The following is a 22,412-nucleotide window of genomic DNA, read 5'->3' as shown; positions in this document are numbered from 1 at the left end:
GTTGTTCAATGTCTGAAATACTGCCCTTAATTTTCTATATTTTTTCCTCTGGATACAGATTGAGCCAAGTATGCACTGAAATTTGGACATGACCGTAACAGGCTGTTTTTTAGGCCACTCTGAAGGATACTAGACTTTGATGGGAGCTGTTCAAGTATTCTGAGAATCAGTCTCAAGGGTTCAGGGTTAAAGAACATTTTGAAAATGTAGACCATGAAGAATTTAATTCTGTAATAGCAATATCAACTTTCTGGATAATTGCTGTAGTTATAGATAAAATATGTCTTAGGGATTTTTGGCAGACTTTCTAGTAAGGGGAAGAACAGAATTACTTTCAGCAGTGTGCTAAGGGCAAGTCAGTCTGAAAAATGTTTGAAGGGAAAAATATGCAAATAGGGCACTCCACTGAAAACATGCATAAACATTGAAAAATACAGAAGAATACACATATATGGCACAAGCTGATTAGAAAGAAGGAAATGGAATAAATTATTCTTTTCCTCTAGACTATTTGTATTAAACTTTTAGTAATGTTGTGTCTGTATATTTTTCTCATTTTCTATCCTATGTTGCTATCACACCTTACGTTATATCCATGTTTTGCATTTTAAAAGTATTCAGTGTCTGTTTATGCAACAAAATCACTGCCAACACAATGACTGTGGCAGAGATTTTCAACAGGCATGGCTACAGCAATGGTCTGAGCAGTGCAAGCTAAACCAGTAGAACATTAGCCACATCCTGGATTTCAGCCTCACAGGACTATCAGCAAGGGGTGTAATAGGTGTAACTTTGATTGCTTTTCTAAACATTTAAGTAGCATGCTACCACTTTGTGGTGTAGACCTAATGTTTGTGAGGTGTTCCTTGTGTACTTGCTTGATACTTACCTTCAAAATGTGTAATGTTTCTATGGCATCCCCATGACTCTCCTTGGAAATCTCAGTAACAGACCACAGAGCTGAAGTACCTGAGTGGTAAAAGGATTGAAGTGGCAAAACTAATCATAGCTGGAAATATACAAGTCTCTTTCTTAAATATTATAATGTAAAATATTTAAGAGTAGAATAAGAAAAAAAATCTGTATCCTTAAAATTTTTTCAGGAGGCATGTTTAATTTATTCATCCTCAGAGGATATTTCAGTTGTACAAAGTCTTGGGAATTTCCTTTTTTTAAATTTTGAGGGCAAAATGTTGATAAGGCACAACCATTCTATTGCACTTTAGTGAAGCAACCAAAAAATCAGCCTTGGTGTAAAACTACATCCATTCATCAACTTCAGCTAATTTCATTTGTAGATATTCAGATCTGGGCATTATATATGAAACTAGTTCTGACTACTGCTCCTTTTTTTCACCCCAACCTTCTTACCTCCCCCAATCCTGGTTCTTCTGTGGACCCGTTTAATTGAGGGCATAGCTGGGTTTGTATAACTTTTGGGTTTTTATGTCTGGGGGTAGGGGTTCCCTTTTTTTGAGAGGCAATGGTAGTTTTTTTGGTCTCTGTTTAAGAAGAGATGGTATCATGATATCTATCTCACCAAAATATCTAGTTACCTTGGAAGAAATGAGGTTTTGGTATAGATGCAGGCAGCTGGATAAAGCAACTAAAGTGATTAAGTGAAGCTGTTGCTACCCTTGCATGCTGTTTCTATTTGAATGTTGAAAACACTTAGTCTTGCTTGGGGCTATTTTTGTGTTTAAGTGCTACTTTCAAGTAAACTTTTAATATTGTCACTTATTTTTTCTCTCTTAAATGTCTTTTGTAAATCTATTTGCAGCTGGGTCTCGGGCATCTTACAGCAGCCAGCACAGCCACCTTGGCTCCGAGTTAAGGGCACTGCAGTCTCCGGAACACCATATAGACCCTATTTACGAAGACAGAGTTTATCAGAAACCCCCTATGAGGAGTCTCAGCCAGAGTCAGGGGGACCCTCTGCAACCAGCACACGCCGGCACATATCGCACTAGTACAGGTAAGTGGATGTATCTTGCATGAGTGTCCTTTTATGAAATATGTAAGGTTTTCTTCAGTACTAACTCTTCTTCTTTTTCTGATGTGCTAAGCCGAATGTATTATGTGCATGCCACTCAAATAAAATACTTTTGCAGATGGCAGCGATGAATAGAACCCCAAATACACGCACAAAACAGAGAAATACTGAATGTGCTATATGTGCAGTAGGTTAACCTAATCTGAGGAGGGGGCTTACTCCTAAGGAGAGAGAAAATATTGTTATGAATCTAGTATTGTCTTTGAGAAGGATCTGTTGTCTCTGAAGAAATTGCCAAGGTTTTTTTACTTAGAAAAGTATTTTGTTTGTTACAAAAGGATGGCAAAGTTTCTTTCCACATGAAGCTTTGGTCACTTGCTTTCCAAATAAATCATTAGCAAATATTTTCCTTTCTCCTACAGAGATATGGTTAGGTATAGGTACACAGACATAAAATTGAACTATAATATAGGGAAAAGCTGTTAGCATCACTGGTTATTCATAAATAATAATTGTCTCTGAAGTACATTGATGCACAAGTCCTACTTGCAGAATATCCTCTCAACCAAATGAAATACAGCTGTATGTTGGAACCCATAAATAGATCACAAATCAACAGGGATATTTATGGTATTTAATGCACAAAATAATTAGAGTACATAAATGATACAGTCAAAATAGCCTAAAGCAGATGTAGAAAGAATTTGCCTTAGGAATTGTAATTATTTCTGGTGTTTTATCTTTGTTTTGTTGATTAAAGAGGGAAGATTATGTCCATTTTCAAGTCACTCCTGTTTTCATCAAGAAAAGGTTAAGTGCACTTTTTGGAGCAAGATATTTTGCTTTCTTTTAAAGCTTTTTTTTTTTTTTTTTTTTTTTTTTTTTTTTTTTTTTTTTTTTTTTTTTTTTTTTTTTTTTTTTTTTTTTTTTTAACCCATTTCTTCAAGGTCAATACTGGCAGTTCTTGTGTGTCCAAAAATTCTTATTGCTTTATGCAAGTTTTAGGTATTCAGAATACAAGAGAAAATCCTTAAAAGGGAGTTTTTTTTCACAGAATTTTATAGTTAAATACCTGTAGAGCTTTATACTTTTTGAAGAACACCATTACAACATTTCCTTCCTGTTAAAGAAACTACCATAGCCTAGGTTTTATGTACAGTCATATACCTATATGAGAAAAGATTACTATTCTTTGCATGAAGGGGACAAGACCTGCCTAAATCACTGAGCAGTGGAAGCAAAGGTAGGGATTGAAGCTGCTGTTTATATTGAACTTTAAGCCTTGTGTTCCACATGCAGCTCATATTGCAGATATGTCTCTTTCCCAGACATGCCCTGAAGAGGGTTTCTTGTTTTGCTGGCAAAATATCCCTTGGTTCTCTGTGCTGCAGTCACAGGCTGTCTTGTGAATGTAATCTTCACAACACCTCCTTAAGGAAGGAAACCCTGTCAACATAGATAACAATTATATGAATTAAACTGGGATGCAGCATGTTACTTAGTAATACCTGAAGGTGGGGTTTCAGAAGGAAGAGGAAAAACTGAAAAAAAATACACTGATTTGGGTAGCAGAAACATGCCCTGTGAAGGTGAAGTTTGTTTTGCTGTTTGGGATATGGATTTGAACATTGCTTCAGGCTCGTTCTGAAGAAGGACCCCATCAGTCCAGCTTCATGTTGGGTTGATCCTGCCTCACTTTCTCCTCTGCACCCTTATCAACAGGGTCAGGGGAAATAAAAGAAGATGGATTTGTGTCAGGCCACTCATTCTGTTGCTCTGTCAATAGCTGTCAGCTGCAGATGCTGTCAGCCTTTCACACAACCAGGCTGAAGAACTGTGCTCAGAGGGAATTTTGAGCTGGATTGGATCAGCTCTCAGACTCCTGTGTCTACCACAAGTGCCAGTAGGGACATATCCCTTCTGCTGGAGACTATACAATGTTTTTTGAAATAGCGGAAAGGAGAGGAAGGAGTTCAACTGAAGTTTGGCACATAAAACTTTTTTTCCCCTTCATTGTGTTATCTTAAGTGGGTTTTTTTGATTTTTTTTTTTTTTTTATTATAAAACTGAATAGCTATTTGTCTTGCCCATTTGGTCAAGATATGAGGGATGCAGATTGCTGTGCCTCCATGAAGATAAGTGCCAAAGCTTCATGGCCCGTGTCTTCTGTGTGCACGAGTCATGGCGGGTGGGGAGCTTTCAGACTTCACTGTGGTCTTCTGTAGACCATAGTTCACATCCTTTGTTTATCAGGACAGTTGCTTTAATCATGAAGATGATGCATGCTTTTTCACATCTGATGGAAATAAAAAAGGGAAAGCAACCCTAGCGTAAAGATTTTGTCCAAAGTCTGGATTCTTTTCTCTGCAGCTAAGGCTGCCTATTAGAAATAAAAATTGTGCTGGTTATATCTATCATTTACTTTTGTTGATTTACTTCTGTTGATTTTCTGTGGGGTTTTTTTGTTTGTTTGGGTTTTTGGGTTTTTTTGGTTGTTTGGTTTGCTTTTTGGGTTTTGTTTTTAGTTTTTTTGTTGGTGTTTTTTTGTGTGTGTGTGTTTTTTGTTGTTTTTTTTTTTAAGATCATTCTTCTTGAATTTGAAAATTTCACTTATTTGGAAGAATAAGATACCAAGAATGGTCACTTAGTATAGACATCACCTCTTTCTCTTTTGTGAGCCCTTAAGTACTTATTGCATTCAAGAATGTTTACAGAACTAAGGATAAAGCCCCGCAAGAGTTTTTCATCTTCTATGTAAATCAACATTCAGTACAAAAAAATTCAATAAGCTATAATTTCTCTATGGGGTAAACTAAATTAAGCTTGTTCTATATACTCGCTGTTTTTTCGGTGATTGAACTTTTGTATTTTCTTTGCATTTCACTTGTGAATGATGATGGTAGTTTTGCACTAAGGGCTACATACAGTAGAAGGTACAAAACAGTAGAGACTTACTGAACAGCTCCATTACTAGTATAGCTTTATGAAGAATTCATTCTGTCCCTATCTAGAGTCACCGAATGGTTTGGGTTGGAAGGGATCTTAACATGCATCATGTTCCAACTCCCCTGCCGTGGGCAGGGAATCTTCCACTAGATGAGGTTACTCAGAGGCTCATCCAGCCTGGTCTTTAATACCTCCAGGGGTCTCTGGGCGACCTCTTCCAGTGCCTCACCACCCTGACAGTAAAGAATTTCTTCCTAATATCTAATCTAAACCTGCCTTCCTTCCATTTGAAGCCATTTCTCCTTGTCCTGTCACTGCAGGCCCTTGTGAAAAGTCCCTTTTCAGTTTTCTTGTAGGCTGCCTTTGGGTAATGGGGGGTGTGCTGTAAGGTCTCCCTGGAGCCTGCTCTTCTCTGGGCTAAACAACCCCAACTCTCTCAGCCTTTTGTCATATAAAGGTTCTCCACCTCTCTAATCATCTCTTTAGGGCCCTCCTTTGTACTTACTCCAACATACCGAAGTCCTTCCTGTGCTGAGGACCCCAGATCTGGATGCAGTACTCCATGTGGGGTCTCAGCAGAGCAGAGTAAGGGGTGAGAACTGCCTCCCTCACCCTACTGGCCCCACTGCTTTTGATGCAGTGCAGGACACAGTTGTCCTTCTGGGCTGTTGAGTGCACATTGCTCTTTCATGTTGAGGTTTTCGTCCACAACCAAGTCCTTCTCCCCAGGACTAGTCTCAATCCATTCTTTGCCCAGTCTATACTAGTGGTGTAAAATATAATCAGGTGTGTTACTGTCAGGCTGTCTAAGCTAAAAATAATCTTTCAAATTTGACAGCAGTAGCTGCAAAGGCTTTTTTGTTTGGTAGCTTTTATTTAACAGTCCCTTTTGGTCTTCAAAGGGTAATGTCTTCTCTCTTATAAGAAGTACCAACCCAAACTTCTGAACTAAAAGTAGCAACAAATGTGAAATTCTACTTTTGAAATGGGAATTTTCAAATTATGTGCTTGGAGTGAGTACTCAAACACAATAAAAGTAACAAATTAATTTACTTAGTGAATAGCAACTCATAACTTGTATTTGTAACCCAACTAAATAACACTAATAACTTTTATTCACACAGGTTCATTACTTATTTTCCTCATAAGCCTAAAGGCCTTGAATTATTATCTTGGTAGAGATAAGCCTATATGATGGGATGTTTACATGAAGACTGCTGGAATTTGAAGAAGACTATTAATTAAGAGGGAGGAAGAGTTGCCTTTCAACCAGAGTGGGACACAGAATCGATGATTGCTTGCTTATTTGCAGAATTAAAAGTTTGGGCTAGGGGTTCAGTCCATAGTTATTGATGTTTAATTCACATTAAACGTGAAAACAGACAAAATCACACTATTTTGCGAGGCTGGAATTTCTGTAGCTGCCTTGAGGAGAAAGAAGCCTCACTGCTCAGGTTCTGGGCTATCAGTGCCGACCTGCAGCAGAGGAGCGTGTCTTCAGCAGCTGTGGGGTCTGTGTGAGTGGTTAGCATCACCCTCTGGAGACTGGCATCACTGTCTGGAAGCTCGTGCTTTCATTGGGTCCCCTTGGATGAGCCCTCTTCTGTAAAAGGAATATAAGTTCCAGATAAAGTTATTAAAAACCTTGAAAGAATGCTGTCCCTGGTGGTCTGGGAGGCAGGGGTGAGAAATGAGAGAGCTGTGCTTATTCTGATCTCTTTACAAACAGGATCTTTATCAGATAAAGTAAGTGCTGCTGTGTAAAGGCAGTGGTGATGCTGGTTAACTGTGGACATTCAGACTTCAAAACCTGGAGAGTGCTTGTGCTTTAAGAGTGGCTTTGGGGGCTGCAGCAGAAGATTTTATCCCCAACCTCACAGAGGTGACAAGGGTGAACATCAACAGCACCAGAGGAGTGAACCTGTCCACCTTAGCTCTGTGAAGGATATGTGCATCTCACTGGTGCGAGGGGAGCCTTGGCATCTTTGACTAAAGCTTAGGGATAGCCTTGGGATGCACAGCCTGAGAAAGGTCTCTGTCTCCGTCCCCTGAAGGTCACCGGGGGAAGGCATGATGCAGTTCAAGACTCTGAAGAGTGTCTCAGTGTGACTTGAAGGGTTTATCAGGCATGCTCTTGAAAAGGATTACCCCTCAGGGACCACGTTTGTGGCAGGGGCACTTCTGCACCACTTCTTACGCTACCTCCAAAACTGCCCAATGTCTTTGTGTGCACAGGCGGTTGCCAGGCCCACCCTTATCTTCTCTCTGCTCCTTCAGGCCAGGTCTCCCCCCTAGGATTCCTCCCACTGATGCTTGAGTGGTTCCATCAGTGCACCACCACCTCTGAAGCTGACCGGTACCAAAAGCTGTGCTACCGTAGGCTGTACCACCTTCTGTGCACCAGGGCGGAGAGTGCTGATCCAGGAGAAGAGGCCTGTGAAATTTGGAATGGCAGGTGCAAACCAGAAACATGTCTCTTTGTGAGCTGGGTTTCTGTGCAGAGTGAGAATTCTGACAGGATAGCAGTGAACAGCCAAGTTGTCTCCATTTTAAAGGAAAGAGTTATCTATTGCACCTAGCTGTGGTTTCTGTTCAACCACTAGGCTGTGGCAGGGAAAAACTCAGTATGTCATTGTCCTGTGATGCAGCTCAGGAAAAACTATGGAGGGTGAGAATTACCATTGTGTTTCTGGAGAGATGCTGTTCTCCCCTTTTCCTCCTTCCTTTCCACTCCTGCCTCGTACTTCATTTGCTGTAGGAAAAGAGTCTGCACGGAAGGATGCCTTATGTCAAGCACTGCTCCTAGCAATGTCTTTCTCCTGTAAAAGTGTATCTTGCTTTAGTAGGATGGAAGCAGTGTTTGCTTCTGGAGTCCAGTCTTTTGCAATGGATTAGATGCTGCTGGAGGGATGGGAAGAGGACCCAGGTGACCATGGCAGCGTTTGCTGCTTCATCCCTGCTGCACTTGGCCTGGGCTTTTGCTGCCCTTGAAGTTAAACAGTGTTTAAGGAGAAGGTACAGGATGAAACATGACGTGCCTTCTTTTGTCACAGAGCTGATGTCTTTCTTGTAACATGACTGAGCCACCTTGTTCCATCTGATGAGGTGACTGTGGTAAGGATCAGGTCTCTACTCATGACCTAAAGGAGAAGTAGAGAGGGAGAAGCCAACCCCCCATTTTTCTGACACCTCAGGCAGGAACAGCCCATGCAAAACTGACTGCATTCTTGGTTTGTTTGGTCTTGATTTTTTGCAGGAAGGGGAGGTTACTAGTTTGTTTCTTGCGGCTGCTCAAATGGCTTTGACCTCCTCTCCTCGTTTGCATTGCATAAGTGAAGCAGGTTAGTCCCACCTCTTTGGTGCCAGTGCAAGGTTCTCAGAGCCAGATTCCATTTGTGCCCACTGCCTGTGGGCTTCTTCCTTGTGGGAAAGGCTGGACCTGTTCAAACTTGCATTGCATTGACCTGGTAGTCAGAAGTCTGGCATTGTGGAGTTGCTTCTGGAAAGCTGCACTGGTCACCATCTCCTTGCCTCTGCCTTGCCTTTCTTCTGCAGCTGGCATGGTAGGGCAGAGACCTGGCCTTGCTCCGGGAGGGAGTGCTGCTCAGCTGCCCACCAGCCCTGCCTTGCTGGTGGTGTATGGGAACAGTAACTGCTGAGTAGGCCAAAGTAATTTTTTTAGAACAGATTTTACAGCAAAGATGGAGAAGGGTATTGCACGGGCTGCTTAATGCTGCTTTCTAATACTAAAGAACTTGATTTACTGCCTGTTTTTTGTGCTGGTCCAGCTTAGCCTTTCTTTGATTCTCAACATTTTGTCATGTCTCTCAGCTCCTTTGTTGTCCTGTACAAAAGAAGCATGGGGCTGCAAAGGGTGCATGAATTGAGCCAAAGTACATAATCTTCAAAGACTGTAAATATTGATATGTAATAAAGTAGTGGACATATTTGATATTTTTAGAAGTCATTATTTCAATGTGAAGATTTTTTTCATATTGTGAGGCAATTTTCCAATATTTGAAAATTTACCATATGAAAAAAGATGTCTCAATCCTGTAGAGTTATTTACTCTTCTTTCAAGGGTAATTAAATGTAGTTTATTGCAGTTGTGTGGTATCACAAAACTGATAGTGATTTTCTTTGTCTGTTTTTTACAGATAAACTGTTCTTTTACAATTTTTAAAGCTTTAAACTGTTACCTTTTAACCTTTTAAGTCTGTTGAGTTTTTTTTAATGTTATGAAGTTGTTTAAAACAACACGATAGAATCACAGAATAGTTTGGGTTGGAAGGGACCTCCAAAGAGCATGTAATCCAACCCCTCTGCAATAGATACGGACATCTTGAACCAAACCAAGTTGCTCAGAGCCCCAACTTGACCCTGAATGTTTTCAGGAATGGGGCATCTACCACCTCTCTGGGCAACCTGTTCCAGTGCCTTACCACCTTTACTGTAAAAAACAGCTTCCTTATATCTAGCCTCTTTCAGTTTAAAACCATTACCCCTTGTCCTGTCACAACAGACCCTGCTAATAAGTCCCTCAGCAGCTTTCTTGCAGGCCCCCTTCAGATACTCTGTCAAGCCTTCTCTTCACCAGGCTGAGCAACCTCACTGTCTCAGCCTTTTCTTGTAGAAGAGGTGCTCCAACCTTCTCACCATCTTTGTGGCCCTCCTCTGGACCACCTCTAACTGATCTACATCTTTCTTGTGATGAGCTGAATGCAGCACTCCAGGTGGGGTCTCACCGGAGCGGAGTAGAAGGGCAGAATCACCCTTGATTGACCTACTGGCCATGCTGGTTTTGATGCATCCCAGGATACAATTGGCTTTCTGTGCTGTGAGTGTGCATTACTGCCTCAAGTCCAGCCTCTCATCCACCAGCACCCCCAAGTCCTTCCTGGCGAGTCTGCTCTCAATTCCCTCATCCTCCAACTTATACTGATACCAGGGGTTTCTTTTACTTGGTAGTCAGTATTCAGCTGATATCTTAAGCAAATATGAGTGGGGATTTTTTTAAACATTACTTGGAGACATATCTTTCTGACAGTCAATTACAATACCTTTTAGCAAGCAGTCCCTTGGTAAGTTGTTTGCTTTTAGCTATTTCAAATCACTGAAGTTGTCTGTGATCTAAACATGCTGAAAAAAATTTAGAAAATTACCACAGCATGAAATGAAATGAGATTATGTAAAATGACACTGTGGGTCTGCAATTTTAATGTCATGGCGAATCAGGTACAGAATCTTAGTTCACGGCTTTCTGCACCTGAAAGGTGTGCAAACATAACTTCAGTTTTGGGAATCAGACTCCTGAGTTTGATTCTCACACATCACTAAGGGCAGGTTCCACAGGGTATCCCAGCTGCCCTCCAGTTGTCTCATCATTTCTCAGGTTGTGTTAAGTGTTGCTTTTCAGCATAGAACTGGAATTTAGTTAATGAGATGCAATTCCATAGATTTCAGATTATTGCATAAAAGGAATCTTCAGGGGTTTAGAGGAAAAAAAAAATCCTGTATGCAAGCAGTTGTTGTCAAGTTCTTACAGGGAACATCAATGAGTATGTTGGTATAGTATTAGTTCAATTTCAGAATGGCATCTAGCTACTAATGAAAAGTTACCTGTTACATGCTGTTCCTGTATTACAAATAATTCATTTAAAAATAAAAAGAGAACCTTGGTTTCAAATGTATTTTTATTTGTCTCTAAAATTGTCACTTCAGGCAATAGGAGGAGCAACAGAAAAATCAGCTTTAACTTGCCTGGTTTGGATTAAACCCTTTGTCCTTTATACTGCTTCTCAAACCTGTATTTAGTTGTTGTTCATTCTGGAACTGCAAGAGTTAGGTTATAAATACCAAATATTGCTTCTTTCTGCTTAGGTTGTGGCTTTTTTCTGGTTGGGGGACAGGTTTACTTGTTTGGTTTGTTTTGTTTTGTCACAAGCTGTTGTGCTGTGCACGGATGTAGTGTGATGGCACAGCTGCAGATTAATTGAGGATCATGCTGATAAATCACACAGCATGGAGTTCTGGCTATAGGACATAATGTTTTCAGAGAAATGAAAAAGAAAAACTATTCCTACCGCTGCATCTCTATCAGTTTGGTAATGTTATGATAATAGACCTGTATTCCTAACTGACATCCACTTGATAACATTGCTTTGGGAGAAAGAATTATAGGAAGCAAGCAGGGAACAAATCTTCAGTACCAAGTAAATTGAGCAGAAAATACCTTAGTAATCTGCATAAAGAGTAACAAATCATCTCAAAGCAATACAAAGACATAATCCCATTTCATTTGACAGATCCAGGGTGTCTTACCTGTGTTATATTCTTGCATATGTTTTAGGTGATTTTTTTTTTCTAAGTACAGTGTCATCTTTCTTGAGAAGAAATTTTTTTATTTATTTCCTTTCTATTAAAATTTTGTCAGGAGTATAACAAAATACATTGTTGTCAACTTCAATGGTATCCAGTGGAGAAGAATTGGAGAGGGAGGGAAGTGGCAGAAGGTCAAAACTGAACAAAAGCATCTTTTGTAATCTGTAAGCAATATCCCTGTACAGCAGAGAAGCATTTCTCCAAATGAGATATTTGTAGTTTCAAAGTGCTGAGCCTATGATTGGATTCTGTAATGTACCCATCTGAAGACGGATGAGATTTCACCACTCCGAATAGAAACTTTTTAAAATAGTCAGTATCCATAGTCTCCTTCCTGTATCTCATGACTGGGATACCTCTAGAGGCTTATTCTCTGTTCTGTATTTTCTAATTCTCCTTTTTTTAATAGAAGAATGACTTCGGATCACATCTCAGCATTTCCCAGGTGTCTCTTGACTTTTACCTACTATTGAGGGAGAACTGTGTAAAATCTTGCTCAGGGAAGTACTTACCCTGTAAATCTCATCTGCCACTGTTGAGAAAATACAGTGTTCATGCCAGAAACTGTCAGTATATTTATCATCTATTTACTGTACAGGCGTAGTCTCCATTTAAAGCCTCATCACATTAGATTTTAGTGATACAGGACATCTATTCTCATTTATGTACTTCAGTGTTGCATAGAAATGCAAGGTTGTCATTCATAAAATAGAAAGCAATTCAAACATCTTTCATAAATCTCCTTGTAGATCTTTACTAAACAAAACCATTGCTGTATCTGAGGTAACTACTCAGTAATGTCTTTAAGATGACTAAAGCTTTTGATAGAGGATCATTCCTTCTGCACTATTATCTTTAAAGGCACTCTTAAAAATAACCAGCCCGTTTTTTTTTTAATCAAGCTGTAATCTTTTTTTTTTTTATATTTAAGACTGTCTACTTTTAGAGCCAGTCTCTTCGTTTATTGTAATTTCAGCAGTGTGTATGTAGTTTTTGTGAGTACATATATTCAGTGATAGTAGTTTGTACTTAAATGGGTCCAACAACTTTTAAACTGTCATTTGCAAAAGTTAGGTTAATGTTTAAGGTATATATGTCTTGTATAGTACCGTTGCTCAGGACTGAATTTTATCCCAAGTGAGGAAATTCACACGATGGATTTTAGTATCTCAAATCCTGAAAGGGCTATTGCTTTTAAGGGTGGTGGCAATTACTGATTTCTTTGTTTAAATGCTCATGTAACAAATGAATTAAACTGCATGTTCTCCCCAAACTGAGAGGTGCAACTCAGCAATCTGAGAAAAGATCTTGGCAGTAACACCTTTAGCAGCTGAAGTTGACATCCGATTATCATGTTATGTGTATGCACCATTTTTTTTTGTGCAGAGGCAGCATCACTGAAACATGCTAGAAGCTGAGCCTCAGAATGAAAGTTGCACATCATAGTGAAATTAAAATCTGGCAGATTTAAAACGCAGTCAGTTCCTGGAGGTAGAAAAGGAGTATTATATTTTTTAATACTGGTAATTAAAAAAATGAGTCTACTCTCCTGTTTGGTTGTAAACAAGGAAGTCACTCCAGCCTGGAGTTTGAAATCTGAAATAATATATAGTTTCTTCAGCAATTCTAATATCTGCATAAAACCCACAATGTCCCCTTGGACTATGTGGACTTTAAAATGATGCTGTAGCTATATATGTTTTTGAGATACAGCTTTTGAGATACAGGCTGTGTACCATGATGGACACTCTGTAAACTGTAGAACCTGATGGTGCAGGATGACTGGAGGGAAGGATGTAGAACTGGAAGTTATGGGTGTGGGGATGTGAGACTGGGCACAGCAATGAAGCCTTGTGACAAACCTGGCTATAGAAGAGGCTGCATTCAAATTTTGACTTTAGTTTCGCAGAAGTCACATTAGGTACTGCTGCAAAAGGAAGCAAAGGAAGTTCAGCCTTATTGTTACAATTAGTGTTAGATCTAAAGAATGCTCTTAGAAAATGGAAATGAAAGGATGCATCAGTGCAGTAGCAACTTCAGTTTTTCAGTTTTCAAAGATTGTCAGTTTTTGCATTGTAAGAGGGCTTATTGAACATGACAGTATGAAGAGCACAGGTGATGTTTCCTTGCATTCTCTGAAGCAAGGAGTTTTCCTCCCACAAAACAGTGGTGTGTAGATATTGCATGGTCAGGAGGTGACTTTAAGATTTTTGAAAGAATCAAATAGCAAATGGTTCAAAATTCATTATTGGGATGTACTCGTACTTTGAATATATTTATGGCCTTCATTAGGTTTCATACTTTTCAGCTGCTGCAGTGGCAGTGAACCTATTAACTAATTTGGAGATGCTCGCTGAGTATTTCCCATAGAAGGAATAGTGTAGCAGCTAAACAGCTACCTCTGGTTTTGGAGATGGGATGGGAAAGTGTAAAAAAAAAAAATTGCCTCTGATGGCGTCTGGTAGGCACAGGGATGTTGCCTTGATTAAAAAAGCTGTATCTTCACCATGTCATGAAAACATCTGATGATAAAATTATTACTGAACACCTTAAAACAGCTTATAGACAAACTAATTACAAGTGGGTGTAACAGTCAGGTATAACCAGTACTTGAGGAAATTGTAACTAACATGTTCCTGAGTGGAAAAGAGACCTTTTTGGCTGTATACCATGCTGTTCAGTATCAATTTATTTAGTCTGCCTGCATTTCCCCTGTTCAGCATGTTACGTTCCCTTAAAAATACATGCCTGGTACAGCAGGGAGACCTGTGATTGTCATGGCTAGCTGTTGAAGGCACTGAGCTGAGCATGGTGGATCTGAATGGAGGGAAGGAGCATGTATTTCCTCTGATTTACACAAAATATGAGCATGTGGAGAAATCTGGAGCCAGTGAAAAGAATTAGGCAGAACAGTCCTGGAAGCCCTAAATCTATTGATCTGTTGAAAGCAAAGGCTGGCTGAATGGGGAAGAGCTCATCTCATGAAGATGCAAGATTTGCTAGCAGGTTCTTTTTATTTGTCTCTGGCTAAGAATTGTGAGTCTGGAGGTTTGATTGCAAGATGGACTAAATAGGATAAAATAAAAGTGAAGAGAAGTGAGGGAGGAGCAAATGGAAAATGAGAAACAGAAAGTTATGGTAGTTTTGACCGTGTTTTTTTCCTGTTTCAAATACAAGAAATCATGTAGTAAAGTTGTCAGCCTACACACAATTTCTGTGGTGCTGGTATTTACATAAAGTCTTGAGTATTTTAAATCTAAATTGGAGCCTTGTATCTTGAAATCCTGTAGTGTTGACTTGTTTTTGTTTTGCATGTCTGAAGTACAGAATTCCTTGTGTGTGTGTACTTTGATCAGAGGATATGATAGCGCCTTCATAAAACCTTAACAGCCTTAAAGTTAGTTGCTAAGATCAGTTACGGTTTTTCCCTCTTTCAGTAAATATTTTCTGTTTCCCTCAACCATATATTTCTCCAAAATTTTATTCTCCTGTGGGGAAAGCACTTGTGGAAAAGTACTTCTAAAAGTAACTGCTAAGCAAATTTATTATCATTAATAATAATAATAATAATAATAATAATAATATTACATATAATATTGTTATTATTGCATGTAATGTAATAATGTTATTATTACATGTAATACTATACGTCTTTAACAGTGTTAAATTTGACTGTTTGTTCTTGTAACTTTGGATTACCATTTCTCTAGTAGCTTGATTCTAATCTATTTTGTGAAACTTCTATTGCAAGACAGATGGTGCATGCTTTAAAACCCTCACTTCAACATTTTGAGGTAAAGTGTTTGTATCCCACAAACTTGATGAGTTTTTTCCTAATTGATACAGAATTCACTGTCTTATTTTGATAGTGTATTAGATGGGAAAAGTATCTGTTTTATAAATCTTCCTATAGTTTTGCTACCAACAGAGTTTATATCATTTATGAACTCATGGAGGGATGATGGACATAGCTTGCACTGAAAAAACATCTTACTGGGATCCAGTTTTCAACTTTCACGTGAGAGTATAAGTCAACTTTTGCAGGTGCAAATCAGTGAAGAAAAAAAAGAAAGGGAAAAAATAATTTTTAAATCTGTATGAAGGACACTAGGAGAAGGTTAGTACAGGAACTGAATGTCTAATATCAAATAATAAGAGGAAAAAATTACAAGGTAATATCCACAGATCAAACAGAGGCATCAGCTAAGTAATTTTCAGCAAGCTGATGTAGCAAGATAATTCTCATAAATGACTTTATCCTTTCTGAAGATCTGATCGTTCTTAATTGGACAAAATGTCCTCTGACTTCTAGAAAGTCTGGACTTTTTAGCAGTTCTTATATGAGTTCAAGAGAACCATGAGGAGGGCATATATCAGGTCTTTGGAGGATTTTCATTATAGTTAACAGGGTCTTTTTTTTCTCTTTGGCAAAGATTTGTAAGAACATACTAAATGTCTGTGTAGTTCACTAGATGCTCCTTTTGCTGGGGATGTGATTTTGAAGTCTGAGGAGTGAGGGGCAGAGAGGATACAATATCTTTAAAGTATTAATGACATGCCAAATTAAAACAAGATCTTATATCTTTAGGTACCAAACTGAGATCACTGAGACAGTAGTTCTTGATTTGCACAGTGTGAAATGCCCACTTGGAAAACTGTCACTTTGGAAATTCTCAGTGAAACCCTTCTCTCAACCCTCAATTAAAATTTTCCTCTTCAAGGAAAGGTTTTACAATGTTCTTACATTGAAGTTTAAAATATTGTTAATATTTAGAGATTTATTGGCCTACAACTGAGCATGTTATTTTTTGTACTCAGTCTCTGCTAGCTGCAGCACAGAGGAGTGCTATGGCCCTCCTGCCAGTGAGAGCTGGCCTCAGCCTACAGGTTGTGGACTGATGCAAGCCCTTCTTGTGTACCTGGAGTGTTCTTGGAAGGGTCAGCCAAGTACCAGTCACCCTCTCCTTGTGCCTCTGCAAGGCTGCTGTGCTGAATGGTCCTAGGAAGGAGCCTCAGGGAGGCTGAGCAGTGCAAAAGGAGCAGAGCAGAGCTTGAGAAACTTACCTGACATCCACCACTGAATTTCCATGTAGGTCCTTAAAAAGTGAGGGGAGCAGTCACTATTAAAAACAATGTTTTCATGTGTGGTCACTTCAAGACACAGTTTAGGATAAATAAGTATTTCAGGCCTTTTGCTTCTTTGATTTTAATTTTGATTTCCTTGTCAGTTTGGGGACTTTGGAAGACCTGAAACAGGTATAGTTTTGTGGACATCTTTATCTTCAAGCTTCTTGTTAAATCAATAAGGTGTCAAGGAGTTCACAAAACTAGACCTGCTGCTTCACAGTGTATGACTTCTGGTTTTACCTTTATGCAGAGGCAGAATATGGTCAGCCATAGACCAAGGACAGTAATGTGACTTGACAGTGATTCTGCTTCAGCCAGGCCAGATCCCAGGCTGATGGGAGATGGAAAAGCAGCCCATTTCTCCAGAAACTTGTACTTCTGTTGCAATTCCTTCCTGTCCCTCTGTTGTGTTGCTGGGCAAAGTCAGATCCTTGTTGAAGTAGTGTTGTGTCTTACCTATGCTGAACTGATTCTGGTCAAGGTATAGCTGACTTGTATTTGAGAGTCAAATGTGAAAGTTAGAGAAAATTAGAGGAAGGAGTAGGTGTCTTCAATTTAAAAACAAGTAAAAAGGTTACATGACCATCTGCAAATGTACCTGGTATGTGAATGCTTTCTCATACACTCCAAGTGTGTGCCTTTTGTATGCCTCTGTGCTCAGTGAAGATTTACTATGCTGGGTGAGGCAAATGGTCTTCTGAATTTATCTCGTTAGACACAATCAATATGGCTTTGCTGTTTTAATAGCTAAATAGAAGAGACAGTTTGCCATAGCCTAAAAAGCCACACTTCAGTCAGTAGGTTTGTCTGTCAAAGGGATTTGTTAAAGCAAGGAAATCGTATTGGTAAGAGATGACTTTGCTTCAGTTTTACTTGTGTAAAAATGTCTGCTAAAGCATAACTCTTTTACTATAGTTAAAGGTAAGTGGCTCTAGTCAAATTAGATGTAGAAGTTATTCTAAAGTCTTAGTTGTTTGAGGATTTTTAGTTTTCTTTTAATTGATCTGGGTAGCACTGTCCAAACAAGCTTAATTGTGAATGTTTAAGTCATAGATTTGTCTCATTCTTGTATTCTGAATATGGCACTTCTGTGTTCATTGTGATAAAATTCAAAAGGAAGCAACTGTCTGCTAGGAAGATAATTTGAGAAATGAATCAGAGTGACTCAAGAAGCTTGTAGGTGTTAGAATGACAGCTAGTTTCAGTTCATATAAATACCTATTTTGAAAACGAGACAAAGGAGAAAACAGAAAGAAAACTTTTCAAATATTTTAAAAGCAAACATGATTTCCATTGAACTGTCTTGCATAGGAGATGAAGGAAAAACTGTGGAATATTTTGCAAAGCAATCAACATTACAATGAAACTTTTGTTTTCAGCAATATTGATGTTGTAGGGTTTTTTGCAATTCTCCATATAATTTGTCAAAAGGTAAGAGCATATTCTTTGGAATGACAGTGCTTAAGGGTATGCTATGTCAGTATACAATTACATTTTTGCTTTTTCACTTGAAAATATTTCTGGTATTTTCTCTAACTTGTTTCATTACTCTTCTCATAAGGCACCCAATTTTGGTTTTGAATTTTGTATTTTCTTTTAAAATGTGATGTTTGCCTTGTTTCTTTTTAACACTCAATTTAGCATGATTTGTGCATGGGATGTTTAAATATGCTAATAATGTTATTGCATTTGAACTGATGTAGTTTTATGAAAGGGTCTATGTGTCTTATTACTCATTTCTTAAGGAAGTGTATATATGTACTAACAATTAAACCAAAAAAAAGTGAAAAATTTTGCTGTATGTGTAAGTAAACATAATCATAGAGTGGTTTGGGTTTGAAGGGACCTTTAAAGGCCATCTAGTTTCAACTCCCTGCAGTGAGCAGAGATCCCTTCAACTAGATCAGGTTGCTCGAAGCCCCCTCCAGCTTCACCTTGAGGACTTCCAGGGATGGGGTAATCAATAAGTGAGTGATCTCACTTATCTGTGTTTGTTCTAAAGTTATGATACATGTTATTTTAAAATTAAATACTTCAGAGCTGTAAAAAAAAAAAAAAAAAGAAAACAAGGCAAAAATTCAATATAAATTTAAAATTTCCAAGTGTTGTAACTTTGGCAAGTACTAGGTCATATAAAACTGGGATAATTGTATTTAAAGCTCACTGTATTTCATTTGCTGACACATTGAGATAAAATGCTTAAAATCCCTTTCATGGACCTCTAGTATATTAAATATTTATTTTTAAACGTGCATGTTAATGAGAAATGATTAGGAAATCTATTATAAAAATCTATCTCTGCGATATGTGATTTTGTTTGCAGTTTAGCATACTAATTTGAAGCTAGAAATAGCCCTGGACCCGGGCCACTCTTTTTAGCAAAAATATTCTTGTTGTCTTGGGACAGGAGGGAATGGCAGCCACCATGAGTTCATGTGCCACTTCAAACAGCCCCAGTTTCCTTCTGAGCAGAGCCAGCATTTAATTTGTATTTCTGTCCAGGCCAAAGATCATGTGAATATTGGTCCTCTGGCCCTTACAGTGCTAATCCATTTGCCATTAACTGAACTTTGGTTGAAAAATATTGCATGTTTAATAAGAATCATAAAGCAGACTGTATCTCCACTTCCCAGTGCTGTAACAGAAAGATAATGGACTACAAGAGAGATTAATAAGATTTTTGATTTGCAAAAGCATTAAGTCAGTTTAAAGCTATTGGTTAAGCCGCTCAAAACTGGTAATGCATTAATCTTGAGCTGTGGTGTAGAAGCACAGCCATTGCTGGCATGCATTAAGACATCTACGTGGTCACCTTGTGTTTAGCTCTTTTTCAGATTGAGTTAGCAGTAGCAAGTCTTAAAGTGAAATTTGCAGAAGATGGGTTGACAAAGCATATGCAGCAACTCTCAGTAGCAGGTATTTGTTTTTACCTGCTTCGTGGATACCCGGACTATAATTCTGAGATGGCTGGGTATTTTTTCTGCCATAGAGCCATCTGTCTCAGTGTGGAATCTTGAGCCTGGTTTGACTCTCCTTTTCTGGGGAATCTGAGTGACTTTCACCTGTCAGGACTGCAAAAGCCTAGCTCAGTGGTGGTTGGCAGTCTTAGCTTGATTATTCCCATGCTGCTTCTGCACTTCTCTCATTTCATCCGAGTGCAGTTAAAACCCCAGGTGAAAACACTGGTACAATCTGTTTAACTGTTTTTAAGGTCTTCTAGTCCAGAACTGGTATGTCATTTAGAAATTTGTTTGATGGTTATTTCCTTCTATGGTTTTGAAAATGACAATGTTGCTTGTTTCTTTTGTTTGTTTTTTTTTCTCATTCTTTTTGAACCCCTGTTTTATATGTGTGTGTTTTTTGTTTTTTTTTCCTCTACCTAGACCTGGTTAACCATTTCTGTGAACAGGTCCTCAATTTTTTACTTTGTCCCTACTTTCCTGTCGTAGCCCCATCTTCCCCTGGTGTCGACTCCGTACCCTTACAGCGCACAGGCAGTCAACACGGCACACAGAACGCAACAGCGACCTTCCAGAGGGCCAGCTATGCGGCCGGCCCAGCCTCCAATTACGCAGACCCCTACCGACAGCTGCAGTATTGTCCTTCTGTTGAATCACCATACAGCAAATCTGGGCCAGCCATCCCACCCGAAGGGACCTTGGCTAGGTCACCTTCCATTGATAGCATTCAGAAAGATCCCAGGTGGGTGAAACCTTCTTCATTGTCTTCTATTTCTTGCTCGCAGTAAGCTTTGTAATTGCAGTTTGCTTTGTATGTTTCTGCTGTTGAATATAAAAACAAACTAACAAAAAACCAACCAAAAAAAACCCACCAAAAAACCCCACAAACAACACCTATGATGGTACATGAAAGGCTTTGTTTGCCTAACAGCATTGTCCTAACGCTTTACTTTGGAAAGCTCTTGTCAGCTCCTCTGTGCAATGAGGTGATAGGTGTGGTCTTGAATGTGTGTGTTTAACCTGCTTTCAGTAGCGCCACCCCTCAAAAGCTTAAGAAAAGTAATTTTCTCCAAAAATGGGAGGAGTGGTGTGACTGTTTTGACTCTGTAGCCACTGTGGATTGAATTTTCAAGCTGCTGCTTCAGCTGAAGTTGTTGCAGTTCTTGGTTTGTCTGTAGTTAATGTTCATAAATGCTGCAGAAAATGGTATTTTAGTATTGTGAAATGAGACTTAGCAATGTGAAAGCAACACTTAACCAGGCTTATGTTTCACCTTTTGTGTTGTACAGGCTTCCAATGCCAGTATGTGATAACAGAATGCATGATTACAGTTTTGCAGAAATGGTTGTTACTGTGCATGCTTTTCAAAAGTATAGACAAATTTTAACGTTGTTAATGATCATCCTCATCTACCTACAGAAAGTGCAGGGAGGAAACTTTATAGCCCAGGGGTGCAGATGGATTAGAGAGAGTTTTCTGGCAAACTATTTAACTTCTGTGGTAATAGCAGTGGAAATGCTAGCTGGAATCCTCAATGCACCTTGTGATTTTATTCAGTTTTCTGATGGAAAAGAAAGCAAGTCTCTTTCTGAGTTTAAACTTGTTGAAAGTGATAATGTATCCTAAGGTTTTTCTGTGGCAGGTCAACTGATCTATTTAGTTATTTATTGCTATGTATAGTTTAGCGGTAGGAGAGCCCAAAAATTTGCCATCAACAAAAATGCTGGCGGTGTTTAAGCAACAATTTGAAAATACTTCTTTCCCTGAATTAAAAAAAGAAAAAAATTAATAAACTGATTCTCTACTCGTTTAGCATCATAGCAGTTCTTTCTGTCTCTTCACCCAGGAACACAACAGCAGATAACAGTTTATGGCACGTCAGAAATATTACTATTTGCAGATACTTCCACCATTGCAGTTTTACTTGTTGAGGAAACTTGTGTCTTCAACCTTTTTTTTCCCCTTTAGCTTTTCCTCCAGAAATTTGAAAAAAAAAAAGTAAATTGAATTCCTCCCCTTCTTCCTCCTGCCCCAGAGCAAACATTGGTAACAAAAGGAAACAGTCTTTTTCTATAACTGTGGTATTTTGATATATTTGTATTCTAGAATATAAAAGTCCGTGGAGGAAAAGGAGCTTTGCTTTGTAATTTCTCTCATGTACAGACTTAAAGAAAATTACATTAGGAGTGCTCTAAACCAGAGGAGAAATCTATATGAAATGTTCTTTGGAGAAGCATGGTGATGCTGAGGGCGCTATTCCCTGTAGACAGGGAAGATATATTTACAGTATATCTTCAGGTCCTAGACATAATGTCTTTCTAAGAAAAGGTTATCTTTGTTTAGTTGCTCTGCTGTCACTTTGCAAGTGTTAGCCAGTTAGTGTACAGGATACTTGCTTGTAAAAGAAGATTTCTTCTTACAAATTTTTCTTTTGCTTTTTTTTGGTTCTTTCTTGTCTTCTGGTACCATTTGTGCATTTACTGTAGGTAAAGTAGGGGCGAGCAGGCATCAAGGTATAAACAGAACTTCATAAACTGTTTAGAGAGGATTGTTATATATTGTTCCTGATTACTATTAGATGGACTGGGAAATTGCACAAAATAAGTTTTGTAAAATAGGTTTGCATTACTCTTGATCTCCTTCACTAGATCTGTGAACTCTGTGTGGTGTCTCTCACTTAGTATTTCTGCCCTTGCTTGTTGATTTCAATAATTTTGATAAAGAAATGTCAGAAACACCTGATTATGTTGTGCCTTAGTCCACAGAAGCCGTAGTCCACCTAGGCAGACTGACTTGTGAAACTGTCTGTGGCCTACAAGCAATTGCTGATCATTCAGTATTGGAAAGACATTGAAAATTTTAAAGGAGTTTTGATAAAAGCAACAAAAGCAATCAGGATGCTTTTAATGTGTTGATTTCTATGAATAGTTTACAAAAATATGGATAAATTACAGGTGTGGAAATGATAAGATGCTTGAAAAAATAATGTGGAAGGATAGAAATTA

The 22,412-nt window shown here is 38.7% G+C and overlaps 1 protein-coding gene across 14 annotated transcripts in view; it reads left to right on the top strand.

Annotated features, from left to right (window-relative positions):
* The window catches only part of CTNND2 (catenin delta 2), a 644,208-nt gene that overhangs the window by 386,948 nt on the left and 234,848 nt on the right, over window positions 1-22,412 (top strand). For all 14 annotated transcript variants that reach the window (XR_003571787.1, XM_027889023.1, XM_027889022.1 and 11 more), the window contains 2 exons: window positions 1,781-1,975; window positions 19,897-20,149. Coding sequence is in view for 13 of the 14 variants with exons in the window: in XM_027889023.1 (XP_027744824.1) it covers window positions 1,781-1,975; window positions 19,897-20,149 (448 nt within the window). In the remaining variant the exon portion in view is untranslated. The remainder of the gene's footprint in view (window positions 1-1,780; window positions 1,976-19,896; window positions 20,150-22,412) is intronic.

The sequence above is a fragment of the Empidonax traillii genome, unplaced genomic scaffold (assembly GCF_003031625.1).
Source record: "Empidonax traillii isolate 1590-97213 ecotype Southwest subspecies unplaced genomic scaffold, ASM303162v1 scaffold249:size1902748, whole genome shotgun sequence".
Taxonomy (NCBI): domain Eukaryota; kingdom Metazoa; phylum Chordata; class Aves; order Passeriformes; family Tyrannidae; genus Empidonax; species Empidonax traillii.
The sequence above is the reverse complement of the archived record's forward strand: the minus strand, read 5'-3'. Positions and strand labels throughout refer to the sequence as shown.